We start from the raw sequence: 16740 nt of genomic DNA on the forward strand, positions 1-16740 counted from the left end.
GAGGAAGGAGAAGAAGAGTACGTTGTAGCAGAGGTGGCTGGATCTAGAGAAAAAAGGAGGAACGGCCGGAGTTCGAACCTGTCGGAAAATGGAGATCGGAGAAGAAGAAGAAGAAGAAGAAGGGAGTTATGGTTTGACGAGATCTCTCTCTCTCTCTCTCTCTCTCTCTCTCTCTCTCTCTCTCTCTCTCTTTCTCTCTCTCTCTCTGTTTCACAAAGAAAAATGAGATCCCCTTTCTTGCAGACCTCGGATCTTGGATCTATATAAGAAAATGGCCGAAAAAAATCGCTCCTTGCCGGAGAAGATGATCAATCTGAGAATGAAATTCTACCGGGGAAGGAGCTTTAACCAGAGAAGAAGAAGTACGGTGATGGCCGGCCGAAGTTTTGCCGGAGAAGATTGGAGAAGAAATGGGTTTCGGCGAATTTCGGGATTTCTCTCCTCTCTCTGTGTTATATCTCTCTTAATCACCAAAATTTATTTTTTTTAAATGAGATTAAACGATTATTTATAAAGGAGTTTGGGTGTTGATATTGACACTCCATTTGATGAGCGCGCGATTTTGCGCGTCCCATTCGGATAAAAATTACACCATTCCAGAATAAAATCGCCCCCCTCTCAGGATAAACACACCCCCCTTTTCTGTTTTACACTACGACTTTGCCTGGGTTCGTTTGCTAGGCAAACGCGCTCGGTTTTCAACGAAATTTTACGGGGAGCCAGATGGGACCCTAAGCCAGCTTAGGGTGAAGTTTGGGACCCTAGCTCACTCATTTGATGGGTTTTTTTCGCAAAATTGGGTGGATTAGGGCACGGTCAAAATGGGGTGTCTACAGGACCACTGCAAAGCCAACACCAGTCTCTGCTAGGTATGACGCCTGGACCAATCGGGGACTTCCACCTGTCCCTCTTAGGGATGACACCTGGTCCACACAGGGGCTACCACCTGTCCTGGTAGGTGGCTCAGGATCACTATAAATAGCCTTCACTTGCTCAAAGGTGGGGGTGAACAAAAATCACCACTCAAGGCACTTAACTGGTCCTCTGCTGTTCGGACTTGTGACCCCTGCTCATACTGACTTGAGTGTCGAAGGGTCCATCCGGAGCAACCGCCCCGGTTCGGCCTTCTGACCTTATGTGTCTTGTGCAAGACAGGAAAGCGCCTTGCTCGCCAGCTGTGGCGTGCCAGATCAACCCTTCCGGCCCTACCATAACCTGTTACCAATTTTAGACCTAACAGATCTTGTTTGGATCAATAATCAATTGAATCGTGAAAATCAATGGTTAATCTTATTGGAAAGTATCCACTATTTCTTGGTCACGATCCGATCATATCCCTTTTCAGGTGGATTTCTTCAATATGCTTTTCGGATCATACATTTGAGTCACAATCTATTTCAATTCAGACCGTCCATGTCCTAGGTCCTACCTACGTTAAAACACAGTTTAAGAAAGGAAAATGAATTCCGAAAAGAATGGTGAACGAAATGAAGAGAAAGAAGAGAATTTATATGATGGGTGGCCGTGAAAACACGTAAAGTCTGAAAAAAGTAGGTACGGCCCACTTTTTTTGATGATCCAAACCGTTCATCTATTTGGGCACAACGTAAATAGGTTGTGCCCCAAAATTAATATTTTTAGTTGCTATTTATTCCTGAAAACAATGACAAAATGCTATAGCTAAAAAAGGCCATCTCTTGAGTAAAATGAATTGTTAATGCTATTGCCCATACACATTATCAATATGATGCCGGTGTTGGCTGATTATCACCCCATGTAAAATTAGTTAAGATCGTATAAACACCCTGCTCTTTCAATTGTGAAGAGATCGACTTACTGTAATGACTTTCTTAAGGGCAAATAAAAATATTAATAAAGAAGAGATACACGGGGAAGCCCCGGTGATTGAGATGATCAAAGGAATACAATGGGTCATCTCTGGGTAAAAAGAAATCAGATCTCCAATGTTTGATTCTCTCCCAGCTAACTCCGACTTTGCTTGCTCCTGAGGAACTGAATGGGAGGCGTTGGACCACCAAATTTCTAGACCAAACAGAGACCCCTCCACCAACCTCCTAGCTAGGCTCAGCCTTCCGGTCCCATCTCTAGGATTGAATGAGGATTACTTGGGGCCCACCCAAACAATCTCCAATCCTCTCCTTCCACCTCATATCTTCTACTGCCCTCTTCCCCTAACTCAGACCAATGCCCAATGCTAGGACTAGGAGTTACTGACTGACATTTCTAGAGTTATACAACTTGTTAATATAATTGTCCATGCAAATTAGCTATGTGATGGAGTTAGTTTTTCTGTTGACAGACTGTCGGCCATGTGGAACAAATAGTTGAAATGCTATGGACGGCTCTCTCTCTCTCTCTCTCTCTCTCTCTCTCTCTCTCTCTCTCTCTCTCTACCTTTTTTCTCTTCTCTTCCATTTTTGGGGTCATCTAGTCCCCTCTTTTATCTTAATCTTTGTTATCTCTCATGTAATTAAAATAACACTACTCTTTCGGTTGTGAAGAGTCCTACTGAAATGAGTTAAATTCAGATTGTTCAGTTTGGTATCAAACTCCCATGTAACAGTGCTAGACTACCAAGTTTCCATCAAAGTGACAATCTTCTAATGGAGGGTTACTTCATGTGGCGGACATGATGGAACTGAGCCACGTCTAAACGGTTAGATAGGATGCACTTAGACCAAGGTATTTCTCCTGAGTTGACCATATGAGATAGGAGTATATGAGATGTGTGTAGTGCCAATGTAAAGAATAAGTCAACTCTATGTCATCTCAAATTTGTAGGTGTTAGCTTCTTTTTTGGACCAAATGGATGTATGCGTTCTCCAATAGAGGTACATGAGGCGTTGTTCTTGTTACACACTTATTTCTTCTATATTGCGTTGCCTGAGCATCTCATGACATAATAACCCGCCATTCCTCCTATGTGTTGCAGAGACTGTCCACTAATTCAAATAGAAACATATTATGGAATTGTGCTATTCTGATCAAGGTCCCAAAAAATCAACCTTAATTACGTGAAAACACAGATGCCTACAGAAAATAGTATGCAAAATGTGTACATGGCTACATGCTACATCACCTGATAATTTTGGCAGCACCAAATCCAAGAGTGTCATGAAATAAATCTTTGAAGTTATTATCTTGTACAAGCAGCTGCAGCAGATCGGGGTTGTTATATATAGCCATGAGATATGCCTCACCATCATTGCTTTCATTCCAAAGTGTAGTGAACTTGAAAAGGTTCCAAGTGTCTTCTATTGTCCTCAAAATCCACTGCTTATATTGCTGCACGATAAAAAACATTTAGGCATAAGTTGTGGCAGAAAACACGCCATTTATGCCATCAGTGCCCAAAGCAAGAAACAACTATAAGATGCCTGTCCAAGAGAAATTAGTATTCAATTAAGGACAAAAGATCGATTTGGTAGTAATATATATCTTTTATAGCACGGAATCAACATGTAGAACAGAATATAAGAGTCATGTAGTATATCACATGAATAACAATAGAGTAATCAAAGAAAAATAATAATCTGAAAGAGTATGATGACATTCATGGAGTCAGCATCCAACAGCAATACCAGATTTATCGCTCACATGGACTAAAATTCTATTTTTCCCTTTTCTTTTTGACCTCATGTTAAACTTATGTTGTGATATGTACTTGTCAGGAATTTTCAAAAAAGAAGAAGATAGGTACTTGTTAGGAAAATCTGCTTGCTAGGCAGGAGAAGATAACAGTTGGACTAGGTAATATAATTCCTAGAGACACGACGTCAAGAACACAAAATGAAAGCAGAGAATCAGGTAGTCGGAACTCTTTTTTAAGCTCTTTTTTAGTTAGCTTATGAGTCAAGTTCTGCTTTGTATAGAAATATACAAGTCCCGTTCCCTCGCCTTGGAATAGGAACAAAGAGGATAGAGTAAAATGGGGTACGTAGACCATTTCAACAATATAATTGACATCAAATAGCCAATACGAAGAATATGAACTCACAGCCTATAGTAGTGCATGCATTTCGCAAATCACAATTGGTATCTAATCGTGTTTCTTGAACCCATATCAAGGATAAAACACCACTATATGTCATCTTTGACGATGTGCACAAACAGGCTCGGACCTGGCGAACATGATCTATGACGAACAATTTGCCCATGTAAAACTATCTTGCAAAGGCTTTGAAAATAGAAAAATCCCGAGAACTTGTGAAATGCAAGTCTAGAAGAAAAGAACCATTGAAAGAGAAAAGAGGGAGGTTTTTTTTTCTCCATGTATAAACAACAAGTCTCGCACTCAACGTCTCTCTCTCTCTCTCCCCTCTCTCTCTCTGTTTGGCAAAAAGAGTTACAAAGAAAACATCAAACAATGAACCAAAACGCTCAATGAAACAAGGTGCAAAATGTATAAAATATTAAAGAATTATAAAATCTTATAAAGAATTAAAATGGCATTGTACAACATTTGAAATGTGATTCACAAACTGACAAAAAAAATTAAATGCATTAAAATTCCAACAGCATATACACTTAAAATATAAGAACAAAAATGTAGAGACAAAATAAAATATAGAATAAACACTATATACAGTAAGTCTAAGGGACTCTTTGGATGCCACTAAAAATTATTTGCATATAAGCTTATATGCAAATGATTTTGAAGGTAGATATGATTATAAGCAAATAATGACTATAATTGTTTTATAAAATGATATAGTTAATGGCTTCCAACAAGGCCTTAATGTTGCCTTTGCAAATAAGATCAAACTAACATAATCCTATTTTCAAATAAGGAGAGATTTTGGTGGCATCCAAAGATGCGCCAAGGGTATCTTTCCAAGTTTCCTTACACGTAATAAAGGAATTCTACCAAGAGAGTGCTCCCCTTCGTCATAAGGACTCAGAGATGTGCTGCTCATAAGCTTGATCTGTCTGCGATCAGCGCAGGATACTCTAATTGTTCACCGTTATAATTGGGACCAAGGAAGCAGGAATCTCTAATCAGAATAGGGAAACGTGATTCTTTGAAACGCATTCGGAAATGGGACCTTCTTGATTACCCAATTTTTGAGATTCTCGTTTCAGAAACTTGGGAAATGCGATTCCCACTCTATGTGAAGCGTGTTTCCTATCAACCGTCCTTGTCACTTGCTGGTCCTCTTCTCTTCTTGGTGGTCCTCTTCTCTTCCTCTTCTTAGTTACATATAAATATAAGAATACCCCCCATTTCAATGTATTAAAAATAGTTTCAAGAGCTAAATTTAAAAGGATAAAAAGTCAACTTTCTAGTTCTAGTACAAAATTCGAAAAAATGGATCGGGTCAAAATCTTAACTTCCAAATGATGGTGTATTTTTCTAATTTTAAAAATTCATAAATCCTATCATGTACAAACATTATTAAAAATAAAAAGCCCGGTAAAAAAAACTCATAATTTGGTTTCTAAAATTTTTTCATCTTGTCAGGCACTCGTCAACAGACTGGTCAATACAGGCATTCAACAAATAGTGATTTTCCTTTAAGTAAATGTTGGATTTTTTAATAAAAAGTGTTTTTTAATATTTTGTTCATATAATTATTTCTTATATTTTTTAGTAATTTTTTATTTTTTAGATTTCTTAAATATTTAACTATTAAAAAAAAATCCCCCGATCCTTCCAGCTTTCCGCCTTCCTCGGAGCCTTTTCTTTCCGCTCTGGCACACATTAACACCAATGGAAACTAGAAATGCATCTCGCTTCCATGACACGAAGATGTAGCTATTCTATTTGGTGTCAATATCCTCCATTTCTATCACCATGAACCTCAACAATGTGAGTTGGGCACTAGATCGAATTTCTAGACATCAACAGGTTTTACACCCAAGAAATATCTCATAAGGCCAATATTAATGGAGCCCATAAGATTATATATCTGATTTTTGTCTATCAATAGATTGGTGATTCTTGTAACTGTCATAGTACATCTTCTTTCTTCTTCCTGCCCTATAAATTCATTTGGATTTGGTATTGCTTTTACCAGTAATCTACACATTTCTTGCCCAAAAAAATGAAAACGCCTAATGCTACAGCCAGCTACTCACAGTAATAAGAAATGATTGCTTCCTTTTGCGACTCATCAACGTCATGAACTGCCCGCTTCTCATATATCGCCTCCCTATTTTGTTGAGTAACATCTCCTGCTATGAAAATGTTCCTTCGGCTTCCAATGTCAATCCAGCTGAACCCAACGTCCCTCTTTAACCCTCTATCTTTCATCAGCCTCCTCACTCTTACTGCATCATCCCACATACCAAAGGCAGCATATAGATTAGCTAGAAGAATGTGAGTATGCTCATCTTCAGGTTCCATCTCAAGAATTCTTGTTGCAGCAAGCACACCAAGTTCGAGTTGCTTATGTGCATAGCACACCCCGAGTAACACCCTCCACAAGCTCAAGCAAAAGTTCCACTTAGTCCCAATAAGAGCAATGCTAGTCTCAACCAACTTTTCAGCTCTTCCAAACTGACAGGAATGCCCGAACATACCAACCATGCAAGCATAGTGCTCATTGCTCAATGCTCATGGAGCTGAAAAATGAGGGTTCCTTCTTTGACTAGGCCTGCATGAGCACAAGCAGTAAGCAATCCGAGAAAGGTTACGGAATTTGGTTTGACACCTTCTGCTTTCATCCTCTCAAAGAGATTGACTGATTCATAATCATGTCCAAACCCAGTAATCATGCCAGGCCATGAAAAAACATCTCTTCTTTCCATCCTTTCAAATACACTAATCGCATTGATGATGCTACCACATTTTGAATATATGGATACCAAAGCATTATTTATTGACAACACATGAGTTTGCTGATTAGGAATCTGAAACTGCTATTTTATGGTGAAAGCATGAAACTGTTTGCTGAACTGCAAGGAAGCCAATCTGCTGCAAGTTGTAAGAAGAAACGAGAAAGCCAACTGATGGAAATGCATTCCTTGCTCAAGCATATCTAGAAAGAGAATGATGGTGTCATAATAATGGCCACTGATGGAATACCCATTCATCAACACATTCCACGTGTAGAAATCTCTCTTGCTCATCGCTTTGATGATTTTCTTTGCATCGGTCAGCCAACTGCATTTTGAGTACATTGCTAAGATAGCATTAAGCTCTCAAATAATAAGGTTGATCTTCCTGCTTTTCAGCACTTATCATACATTGTAATAAGAGAATTGGATATGCCCATCTCATCTTCAAGTCCCGACTTGATCATCTGCACATGGACTTCTTGACCATGCTTTAGAGCTGAGGCGGCAGATATAGCGCTCAGGATGCTGGGAAATGTTATGAGGATTGGCATTACACATGATTCTGACATGACTAGTCCACGGAATAAATCTATGGCAATTTTGCTGCAACAAATTCTGTTCATATCCTGCGACAAATTTTTTTTTTTTTTTTTTAAATTGACTTTTATTACCAAGAGAAGATGAAAGGGGGACAAGTTGTCCCCACATACATTAGTTACACCCCCAGCTTAGAGATCATCAGAAAATGATAACACTTCAACATATTCTTTGCAATACCCTCCATCTCGGGCGCTATAAAAATGGACATGAATTCACGCAGAACACCATCCTTTGCCAGCTGATCAACGACCTCGTTAGTCGATCTCCTCCGATGTTTGATTGTTGGCATTATGACACTCACCAAATCCCTAATTTCAGTCACGAAGTTATGCAATCTCCAGGGTCTGTTTGAGTTTTTGGTTGCCCAAGCAATGGTGTTTGAGGAATCACCTTCTACAATTAGCGGTCCGAGCTTGCTATTAGCGAACCATTTAAACCCAAATAACAGCGCTGGTACCTCAGCTTCATTAGCATAACAGATGCCTGCCGGTCCTGAGAACGACATCAGTATCGTCTCATTGTTATCGCGAATGACTCCACCGATCCCTGCTTTTCCGGGATTTTCTGATGGAGCTTCCGTCGAAGTTTAGCTTGAACCAGCCAATCGGCGGAGGTTGCCATTTTGGGGTAACTTTTTCCTTGATCATCTGCTCCCAAATAATAGTATTCCAATTAATATATCCTCGATTCCATAATTAATTCTCATTCTATCTTTGATCCATGAAATTAATTTAATTTTAATCTGTAAGATGACCCAATTCAACCTCCTTTCTTTATATCCGGTTGTTTCTTTTGTTCCATACGTTCCAGATGATGACACAAGTAAGGAGTTTCCACATCGCTTGCCCAATATCTCCAAATGTACCACCACGCCAGTTCAATAAGGTCCTTCTAATGCCTTGTAAAAGCCCATGACACATCAAAGGATCTAAGAAAATTCATCCAAATTTGATATGTTAACGGACAATGTAGAAGTAAATGATCAATAGTTTCCTCCGCTTTCTTGTATAGAACACACCGGCTTGCCATCTGAAATTTCCTTCTCTTTAGTCTATCACATGTATTTATGCTTTTATGACTGATGGTCCAAGCGAAAGCCTTTTATGACTGACGGTCCAAGCGAATACCGCCACTCTTGGAGGTGCCCAAGTCTTCCAAACTCTCGCCTGACACTTAGCCTTCCTATTCCCACTGCACAAGGCCGAAAAGAAAGATCTAACGGAGAAACTCCCGTCCGGATCAGGTGTCCAAATTCTTTCATCCATGACAAAAATCGACCAATGACAAGAATTTACAAGCTGTAATTGCGCTGTGAAGCTCACAATTTCATCATCTTTAAGAGCCCTGAGTAGCCGAATATCCCAAAAACCCCTTCCATGCTCTGACCCCCTAATTAGAGAGTCTGAGATTTTGGACTCACTGCTGGTGGCAAGCCTAAAAATGTCAGGAAATAAACAATACATCGGGTTCTCTCCCACCCATAGATAAATCCAGAATCTTACCTCTTCCCCATTTCCCACCTTGAAGCGCACGAATTGCTCAAATTGATCCCGAGAGGCGCAGATAAACTTCCACGCTCCCCACCCTTTTCCGGCCGTAAGATTTTTAGCATTTCATGTACCCCATTCTTTCCCATATTTTCCCCCTATAACATTGTGCCAAAGAGTCCCCTTTTCCGCTCCATACCGCCACAACCACTTCGCCAATAATGCCTTATTCTAAGTTCTAATTTTCCCAATCCCCAGTCCTCCTTGTTTCTTCAATTTTGATACCTTCTTCCAATTGATCAAGTGCCTAGATTTCTTTAGTTTTCCATCCCCATCCAAAGGAAATCTCTTTGTAGTTTTTCGATTCTTTGAAGCGATCTTCGACGGGATTTTGTACAAGGTCATGAAATATACCGGCATATTTGCAAGGGAAGTTATCAATGTAATTCTTCCACTAAGAGAGATGTATTTTTTCTTCCATATGGCCAGCTTCCTTTCGATTCTCTCAACTACCGGATCCCATTGAGTAGCTGATGGAATTCCATAGCCAAGCGGGAGTCCCAAATATGTAATCAGTAACTTTTCCATTTTGCATCCAATGCTCACAGCATGACAGGCTTGTGTTGAACATTGATCCCAGCCATGACACTTTCAGAAAAATTAATTTTTAATCCGGATGTAATTTCGAACCATCGGAATAGTCTTTTAAAGTTTGCTACCGATCGCCCATCTTCCTCTATAAATGGCAGCGTGTCATCTGCAAACTGTAAATGGCTGACCGGTTTAGAAGCATGACAAGGCTTCAATCCTCTGATATACCCTTTTTCTTCAGCCTTCGTTATCATAGTGCTAAGCACTTCCGACAACTGTATTCAATGAAACTACATTCTTTGGGGATATCATCTCGAACATTCTGTTTGCATCTTTTAAATTCCTAGATGTTAGGAATTAACAACGAAGCAGAATAACGATGCAAAGATAAACGAAAGATTCACACACAGATTTACGTGGTTCACCCAACCAGTTTGGTATGGGCTACGTCCACGGCAGAGCGACAAGCCAACGATTCCACTGTTCTGAAGAAGAGATTACAAACCCTCACGCCTCTCTCACAATCGGGTCTCCTGATATCACATCCCTTTTATATGGCGTTCAGAAACGCGTTACAATAAAGAAAAAATACCTAATTCACGAAAGTACAAAACTACTCCTTGTATAAAAATAACAATCTTCCACTTGAAGACTGATATCTGCACTTCTACAGATAAAGATGTACAGTACTTTCCAGATTAGACTGAGATTAGGCTTCACCAATAACACTACACTTATAATAAAATGTAACGAGAGAAATCCCCATAGTAGTCCTGTTGAACAGCCCATCTGTGACGTTTTTTCCATGTATTATCCTCCCATACTCTTCTGCTCCAACAGAAGTACAAGCATTGAGCATGCTAGCATAAGGAATTATGTTGGACGAACAAGTCCTATGCAGAGCATGTCTAAAAACAAATGAAAGCCTTCACTCTAATTCCCATTTGAAACATTAGCGGATATGATCGAATTCCATGTCTGAATGTCCTCATGCAAAGGAAGAGGGACCTCGCAGAAAATCCTCCGAGCATCATCCAAGATTTCGCATTCTGAGTACATGGTTATGAGGGAAGTCCGCACACCAACAACTAATGCAAAACCAGTCCTTACAGACCAACCATGGAGCTTTTTGCAACCCATACATCACCTAGACCAGAGATCGCCTTAAGAAGGCTGCCCAAAGTGAATTCGTTGGGAATCAAACCCTCGTCCATCATCTCCTTAAACATATAAAAGGCATGAAAGAAATTCCCACAACGAGTATTTGCAGCAATAATAGGAGACTAGGAGACTGCTTTTCGTTCGGGCATTCTCTCGAACAGATAGTGTGCATCTTTTAGATTTTCCCGCTTTTGGGTTGTAACTTGTAAGTGAAAGTGTGGGGTCGAAGTGAGAGGGTCAATCATCTCCTGTGCTTTTTTATTAGTTTAATTATCCAATGTCCAATAATCATCAACTTATGGGCAGATGAAACGGTGGGTCCCACTGATTTGGATAGATGATCTCCATAAATATGAACAAGAATATGAAGGGTATTTTCATACGATGGTGTCCTGCATTTGGATAGATGATCTCCATCGGATTTTGTTACTAACTACCCGTCAAGATCCAAAATAATTTCAGACCTTAGGAAGTGGATCCAATGGACACATTTACAGTCCAACTGTTGTGCCCAAATTCAATTCGGATCCTTGAACACCACCAACCATTCTCAAGCATAAGTAATTTTACTCTTTCTAAATGTAGAGCGGAGAGAGACAAACCCTCTCTCCCTTGATTTTTAATCTAAGGGAGAGCACCGTTTTTTACTTTTCCTTGGTTTAAAAACTAAGGCAGCAGGTTTTGTCTCCTTCCGTCTTTTACATTTTGACGGTCGGGCATCATATAATTTCTCCTAAACGTATAATAAACGGGCCAGAGCCTATTTGTTTTGATAATGATACTCATACTTTCAACTATAGACATTGACTTGACTAATTAGTGTATGGTCACAAAGTGTTCTTGGAGGTAAATCTCTTTTGTCTTTTTCTGCGGAAAGACAACATCCATTCCAAACCATCCCTCGTGCATACGGCAGCGGAAGTCAAGTATTGCGGAGATAGGGTGACTCCAAGCATTGATGTATGAGCGTATTGCGGAGCTACAAAAATGCACCGAAGGGATAATCATAGCCGTCCATTTAGTAGGTTTTAAATGTTGATAAATCTAAGCCTCAAGAAGTGTTCACAATTCACAGGTTTCTTCATACCTTCACGTTCACTGAATCAACTTGTAAGAATAAGCTTTCTATTCTACGGCCTCTTTCTTCTCTTACGGTGTACAACCTATTTGCATTGCAGCGTAACAAATGAACGGTTTAGATCATCCTATGACATGGGCCTTTGTACGTTTGGATAAATACTAGAATTCATACGCCCACAGGGCAGAGCCTATAAAAACTCAGTTTAGTATCTTTGGACTATTGTGGTATATGCATGCTATAATTTTTGGTCCTTTAAACTTGATGAATTTTAATAGCTCCAATAGCTCCAATAGGGGGTATGATATATTTGCCCATTTTATTACTTGGGACAGCTCCTTTAGTGTAAAGAGGAGTCATAAATGCACTAGTAAGAACATGGATTGCAAATGATACAAGGGAAATGATATTTCTAGTTTTCTACCCCTTTCCCTAAATTTCCAAACTTCAATTTGTCTTTCCTAAACTAAATCAATGATCATGGAAGAATCATTTATGCCATACAACTTAACTCAAACTAGTTGGGGTCGGCTAATCCTAACGTGAGGAGACATGGCAACCAAAGTCAAGTAAACGTCGTGGGGCCCCACTTAAAGTAGAAGGCCTAACGTGGGGCCCCACTTATGCCATCTTTGACAAAAATGAAAAATCGGTAGAAGTCCAATATTAATGACAAAGATTAAACGGTAGAAGTCCAATATTAATGCCCATCTAGTCTTATCTTTCTATCGACCAGTCAGATCTCTCTCTCTCTCTCTCTCTCTCTCTCTCTCTCCCCCTATAAATAGAAGGGTTTGAAGGTGATTCTGCATCTTCAACCCAGGCTTGTTTTCTTAGGGTTTTAGAGTTTCTCTTCCCTTTCCATGGAGCTTCCAAGTAAACTGAGTTGTAGGTTATTGCCTTCATCGTTTCTCTTCCATGTCTTCCTCCTCTGTCTCCTCTTCTTATCTGTAGAATCTCTCACTCTAGGAAACGAAACCGATCGACTAGCTTTGCTTGCCTTCAAACATGAAATAACCCAAGACCCTAATGGGGCTTTAAACTCATGGAACAATTCTCTCCATTTCTGCCAATGGCTGGGAGTCACATGCGGTCGTCGCCATCCTCAAAGGGTCATTGCCTTGAAACTTGGCGATCAAGGCTTGGTCGGACCCATGTCCCCTCACATAGCAAATCTCACCTTCCTCCATGAAATCAACCTCGCAAACAACGGATTCTCTGGCCAACTCCCTCCAGACATGAGTGGTCTATTCCGTTTGCGTTCTCTCAATCTGAGCCTCAATTCATATGAAGGAGAAATACCAGCCAATCTGACTCCCCATTGCCCAAAACTCACGTCTATGAATTTAAGTTACAATAATTTTGTTGGGGGGGTTCCCTACAAGTTCCACTCGTTCTCTCAGCTCGCTTACTTAGACCTTTGGAAAAATAATCTCATGGGAAACATCCCAACTTCCCTTGGGAACCTTTCATCTCTCATCTATTTAGATCTAGGATATAATAGTTTGGAAGGAAGCATCCCGTATGAGCTCGGACGACTAACCAGCTTAGATTTCCTTCAACTCAGTGTAAATAATTTGTCAGGTATGATACCTCAACCAATTTACAATCTCTCGTCTATTTCTACTCTCTCACTGGCAGAAAATCAGTTGCATGGAAGCCTTCCACCCGACCTGGGCCTCTCTCTCCCTAATTTACAATTGCTTCTCACGGGTGTGAATCTATTCACAGGACTCATTCCAGTCTCTTTTTCTAATGCATCACGCCTTTTAGACCTTGATTTTGGTTATAATAGCTTTAGTGGACTTCTACCTATGAATTTGGGAAGCCTTCAAGATCTCTATCGTCTTAGCTTCGGAAGTAATAAGCTAGGAAGCAGAGGCAAATCCAACGACATGATTTTTCTCACTTCTTTAACCAATTGCTCTGGTCTACAAAAGTTATTTCTGGACAGCAATTACTTAAGTGGTGCACTGCCCGACTCTATAGCTAATCTCTCAACTCAACTGACAAAACTGACTTTAGGAAGAAACCAGATATTTGGGAGCATCCCTTCAGGTATTGAAAATCTTGTAGGTTTAAAGACACTAGGCATGGAGAATAATTTTCTCACAGGTACTATTCCTGTTGGACTTGGAAAGCTTAACAAGCTGCAATTATTGACCTTAAACAGAAATGGATTGTTCGGGCAAATTCCATCTTCCCTCGGTAACATAACTCATTTGTTAACACTCGATCTATCTACAAATAAATTACAAGGACACATTCCACCAAGTCTTGAAAATTGTGGAAATTTGGAATCCATATATCTTCATCATAACAGCCTGACTGGTACCATACCCAACCAAATTCTTAAGCTTTCCTCTCTATCAATGTACCTTGGATTATCATATAATTCTTTAACCGGGCCCCTTGCTTCAGAAGTAGGAAACTTAAAACAACTTGGGAGATTGTACATGTCTGGCAACAGTTTGTCTGGAGAAATTCCAGACACGTTAGGCAATTGTCTTAGTTTGGAATACCTTTATATGGATCATAACCTCTTTCAAGGAACCATTCCGTCATCATTGGGCAGTTTAAAAGGTATTCGAGAGCTAGATCTTTCACACAATAACTTGTCTGGAAAGATTCCAGAATACCTGGAAAAGTTTCGCGGCCTCGAGTATCTAAATCTATCTTTTAATGATCTTGAGGGTGAAGTACCAAAGGAAGGGATTTTTCAAAATGCAAGTGCGATTTCAGTTCACGGAAACAACAAGCTTTGTGGGGGTATCCTAGAACTACAGTTGCCAGCGTGCCCTCTCCACATTTATAACAAACGTGGAAAATCTCATTCTCTACTAGTAATAATTTCAATAGCAAGTGTGGTTTTATTTCTTATTATATTATCCTTTTTCTATATTACCTTCTATTGGAAAAGAAAGTCGGGGAAGAACCCTTTAGTAATGTCACCTTCGGTGGATCCATGCTTAAAGCTTTCCTATGCGGAGTTACTTAGAGCAACTAATGGGTTCTCTTTGGAAAATTTGATTGGTGCTGGAAGTTATGGTTATGTTTATAAAGGATTTTTAGACCAGAACGAAACGGTTGTTGCAGTGAAGGTACTCAACCTTCAACAACACGGGGCCACTAAGAGCTTCAACACCGAATGTGAAGCCTTGAGAAACATTCGGCATCGGAATGTCATTAGGATCTTAACTTCTTGCTCAAGTATTGATTACCAAGGCAATGATTTTAAAGCTTTGGTTTTTGAGTACATGCCTAATGGGAGTTTAGAGATGTGGTTGCATCAAAGTGGGGATGGGCAACATCCATTGGTGAACTTGAGCCTTATTCAAAGGCTAAATGTAGCCATTGATGTGGCCTGTGCATTGGATTATCTTCATCACCATGGACAAACACCACTTGTTCATGGTGATTTAAAACCGAGCAATGTTCTTCTTGATGATGACATGAATGCCCATGTGGGGGATTTTGGGTTAGCAAGGTTTATTTTTGAAGACACTGCAAATCACTCTAACAATCAAAGTAGCTCGCTGACAATAAAGGGATCTATTGGATATGTTGCTCCAGGTAAATGACTTTATCATTATTTTTTATTCTTTATTATTATCTTATAAGATTTTATTATTTTCATTAGCTTGATTACAAGATGAAGTTTTATTTGGCAACATCTCATAGTTTCTTTCTAACAAGATCAAAGCTTTGATTTTTGTATTCATGTTTAAATGGAAAGAGTATGGTATGGGTGGAAAGAGATCTACGCATGGAGACGTGTACAGTTATGGAATCTTGTTGCTGGAGATGTTCACAGGAAAAGCTCCTACCAATAACTTGTTTACAGATGGCCTAACTCTCGACCAGTTCGCTAAGACGGCACTGCCAGATCGAGTGATCGAGATTACAGACCCACAATTGATCTCAGAAGAAGTCCAAGTTGTCAACAATAATAACAATGAAAATCATACCATTATGAAAAATAGAATCCATGACTGTGTGGTCTCAATGTTCAGAATCGGTATCTCTTGTTGTGCAGAATCCCCAAGAGATCGAATGCAGATGGGTAATGTTGTCACAGAATTGCATGAGATCAAAAAATTATATCATGGAATTGGCATCCATCGAGACAGGAAAAATAGGATGCCAACTTTACGTGAGGGTTCATCGTATCTTAGCAACAACTAAGGTATTGATTGAAGTTGAATGGTTCAATGACAAGAATCGTTGGAAACATTTTCTCATACCCTCATCATGAGATATGCAACTTTAATGTGAGGGTGTTTATGCCATGCATTTATGTTGATTTTCACCTTCATTTGTTTGTATTCTCTTGAAAATTCCAGCTAACTTCTTTGTTTGTTCTTGAAAATAAAGTGATATTGAGGAAATAGACAAACAAACAATGCTGCTGAAGGGGGTTGAAATATCATTTCCCTTTTGAGAATGCTATAAAGTCCATCACTTGGCATAGTGGGTCTTTCCTCATTGTAGTACTTCAGTGGATTTAGCTTCGTTGATTGTTTAGTTCAATGTTAATTTAGGTTTATTCTGTAAAATAAAATTTTAATAATATCAGTCTTTATTCTTCGTACCGAGGGCCTCATTTCAAAAAAGTACGCTTAAGTTATGATTGATTTTGGGAAATGTTATCAGCACTACTGTATTTTGATGATCGCATTCTTCACTTTATTAAAAGTAAGGTCTGGCCTGCACCATAGGATGATCCAAACCGTCCATTGGATGGGCCATAGCCTAAATAGGTTGTGCCCCAAAAATCCTTTCCATATATAGGTTGTTCTTAACCCTCAGATCTGTAGAGGATTAGGATCAAACAGTCCCTCTACATATCGGAGGGTTAGGATCAACATATGGAAATAATTTTTTAATGAAACAGTGCTCCAATTTGTTAATGAAACTTTATTTAAGTGGGACACATAAGGAACCAACCCATAAGAAAAGGAAAAAGGAGGTGAAAGAGTCCAAAAGAGGGGTTTGTTGTGTTGTTAGGGAAGGTATTGGTGG

At 39.6% G+C, this 16740-nt stretch overlaps 2 protein-coding genes across 2 annotated transcripts; one reads left to right on the forward strand and one right to left on the reverse strand.

The window, feature by feature from the left end:
• Window positions 1-6091: 6091 nt before the first annotated feature.
• On the reverse strand, window positions 6092-7906 carry LOC143870056 (putative pentatricopeptide repeat-containing protein At3g23330). Its single transcript, XM_077376564.1, has 5 exons — window positions 7579-7906; window positions 7210-7390; window positions 6908-7126; window positions 6658-6802; window positions 6092-6520 (listed from the first exon to the last, which is right to left on the reverse strand). The coding sequence occupies exons 1-5, from the start codon at window positions 7904-7906 to the stop codon at window positions 6092-6094; spliced, it is 1302 nt and encodes a 433-aa protein (XP_077232679.1).
• A 4638-nt stretch (window positions 7907-12544) lies between these two features.
• LOC143864368 (receptor kinase-like protein Xa21) lies at window positions 12545-16265 on the forward strand. The gene is made up of 2 exons (XM_077375300.1): window positions 12545-15291; window positions 15455-16265. The coding sequence occupies exons 1-2, from the start codon at window positions 12582-12584 to the stop codon at window positions 15901-15903; spliced, it is 3159 nt and encodes a 1052-aa protein (XP_077231415.1). The 5' UTR covers window positions 12545-12581; the 3' UTR covers window positions 15904-16265.
• Window positions 16266-16740: the final 475 nt, after the last annotated feature.

Source organism: Tasmannia lanceolata, unplaced genomic scaffold, assembly GCF_043159265.1.
Source record: "Tasmannia lanceolata isolate RefF3 unplaced genomic scaffold, GAP_Taslan_0.1 ptg000003l, whole genome shotgun sequence".
Lineage (NCBI taxonomy): Eukaryota > Viridiplantae > Streptophyta > Magnoliopsida > Canellales > Winteraceae > Tasmannia > Tasmannia lanceolata.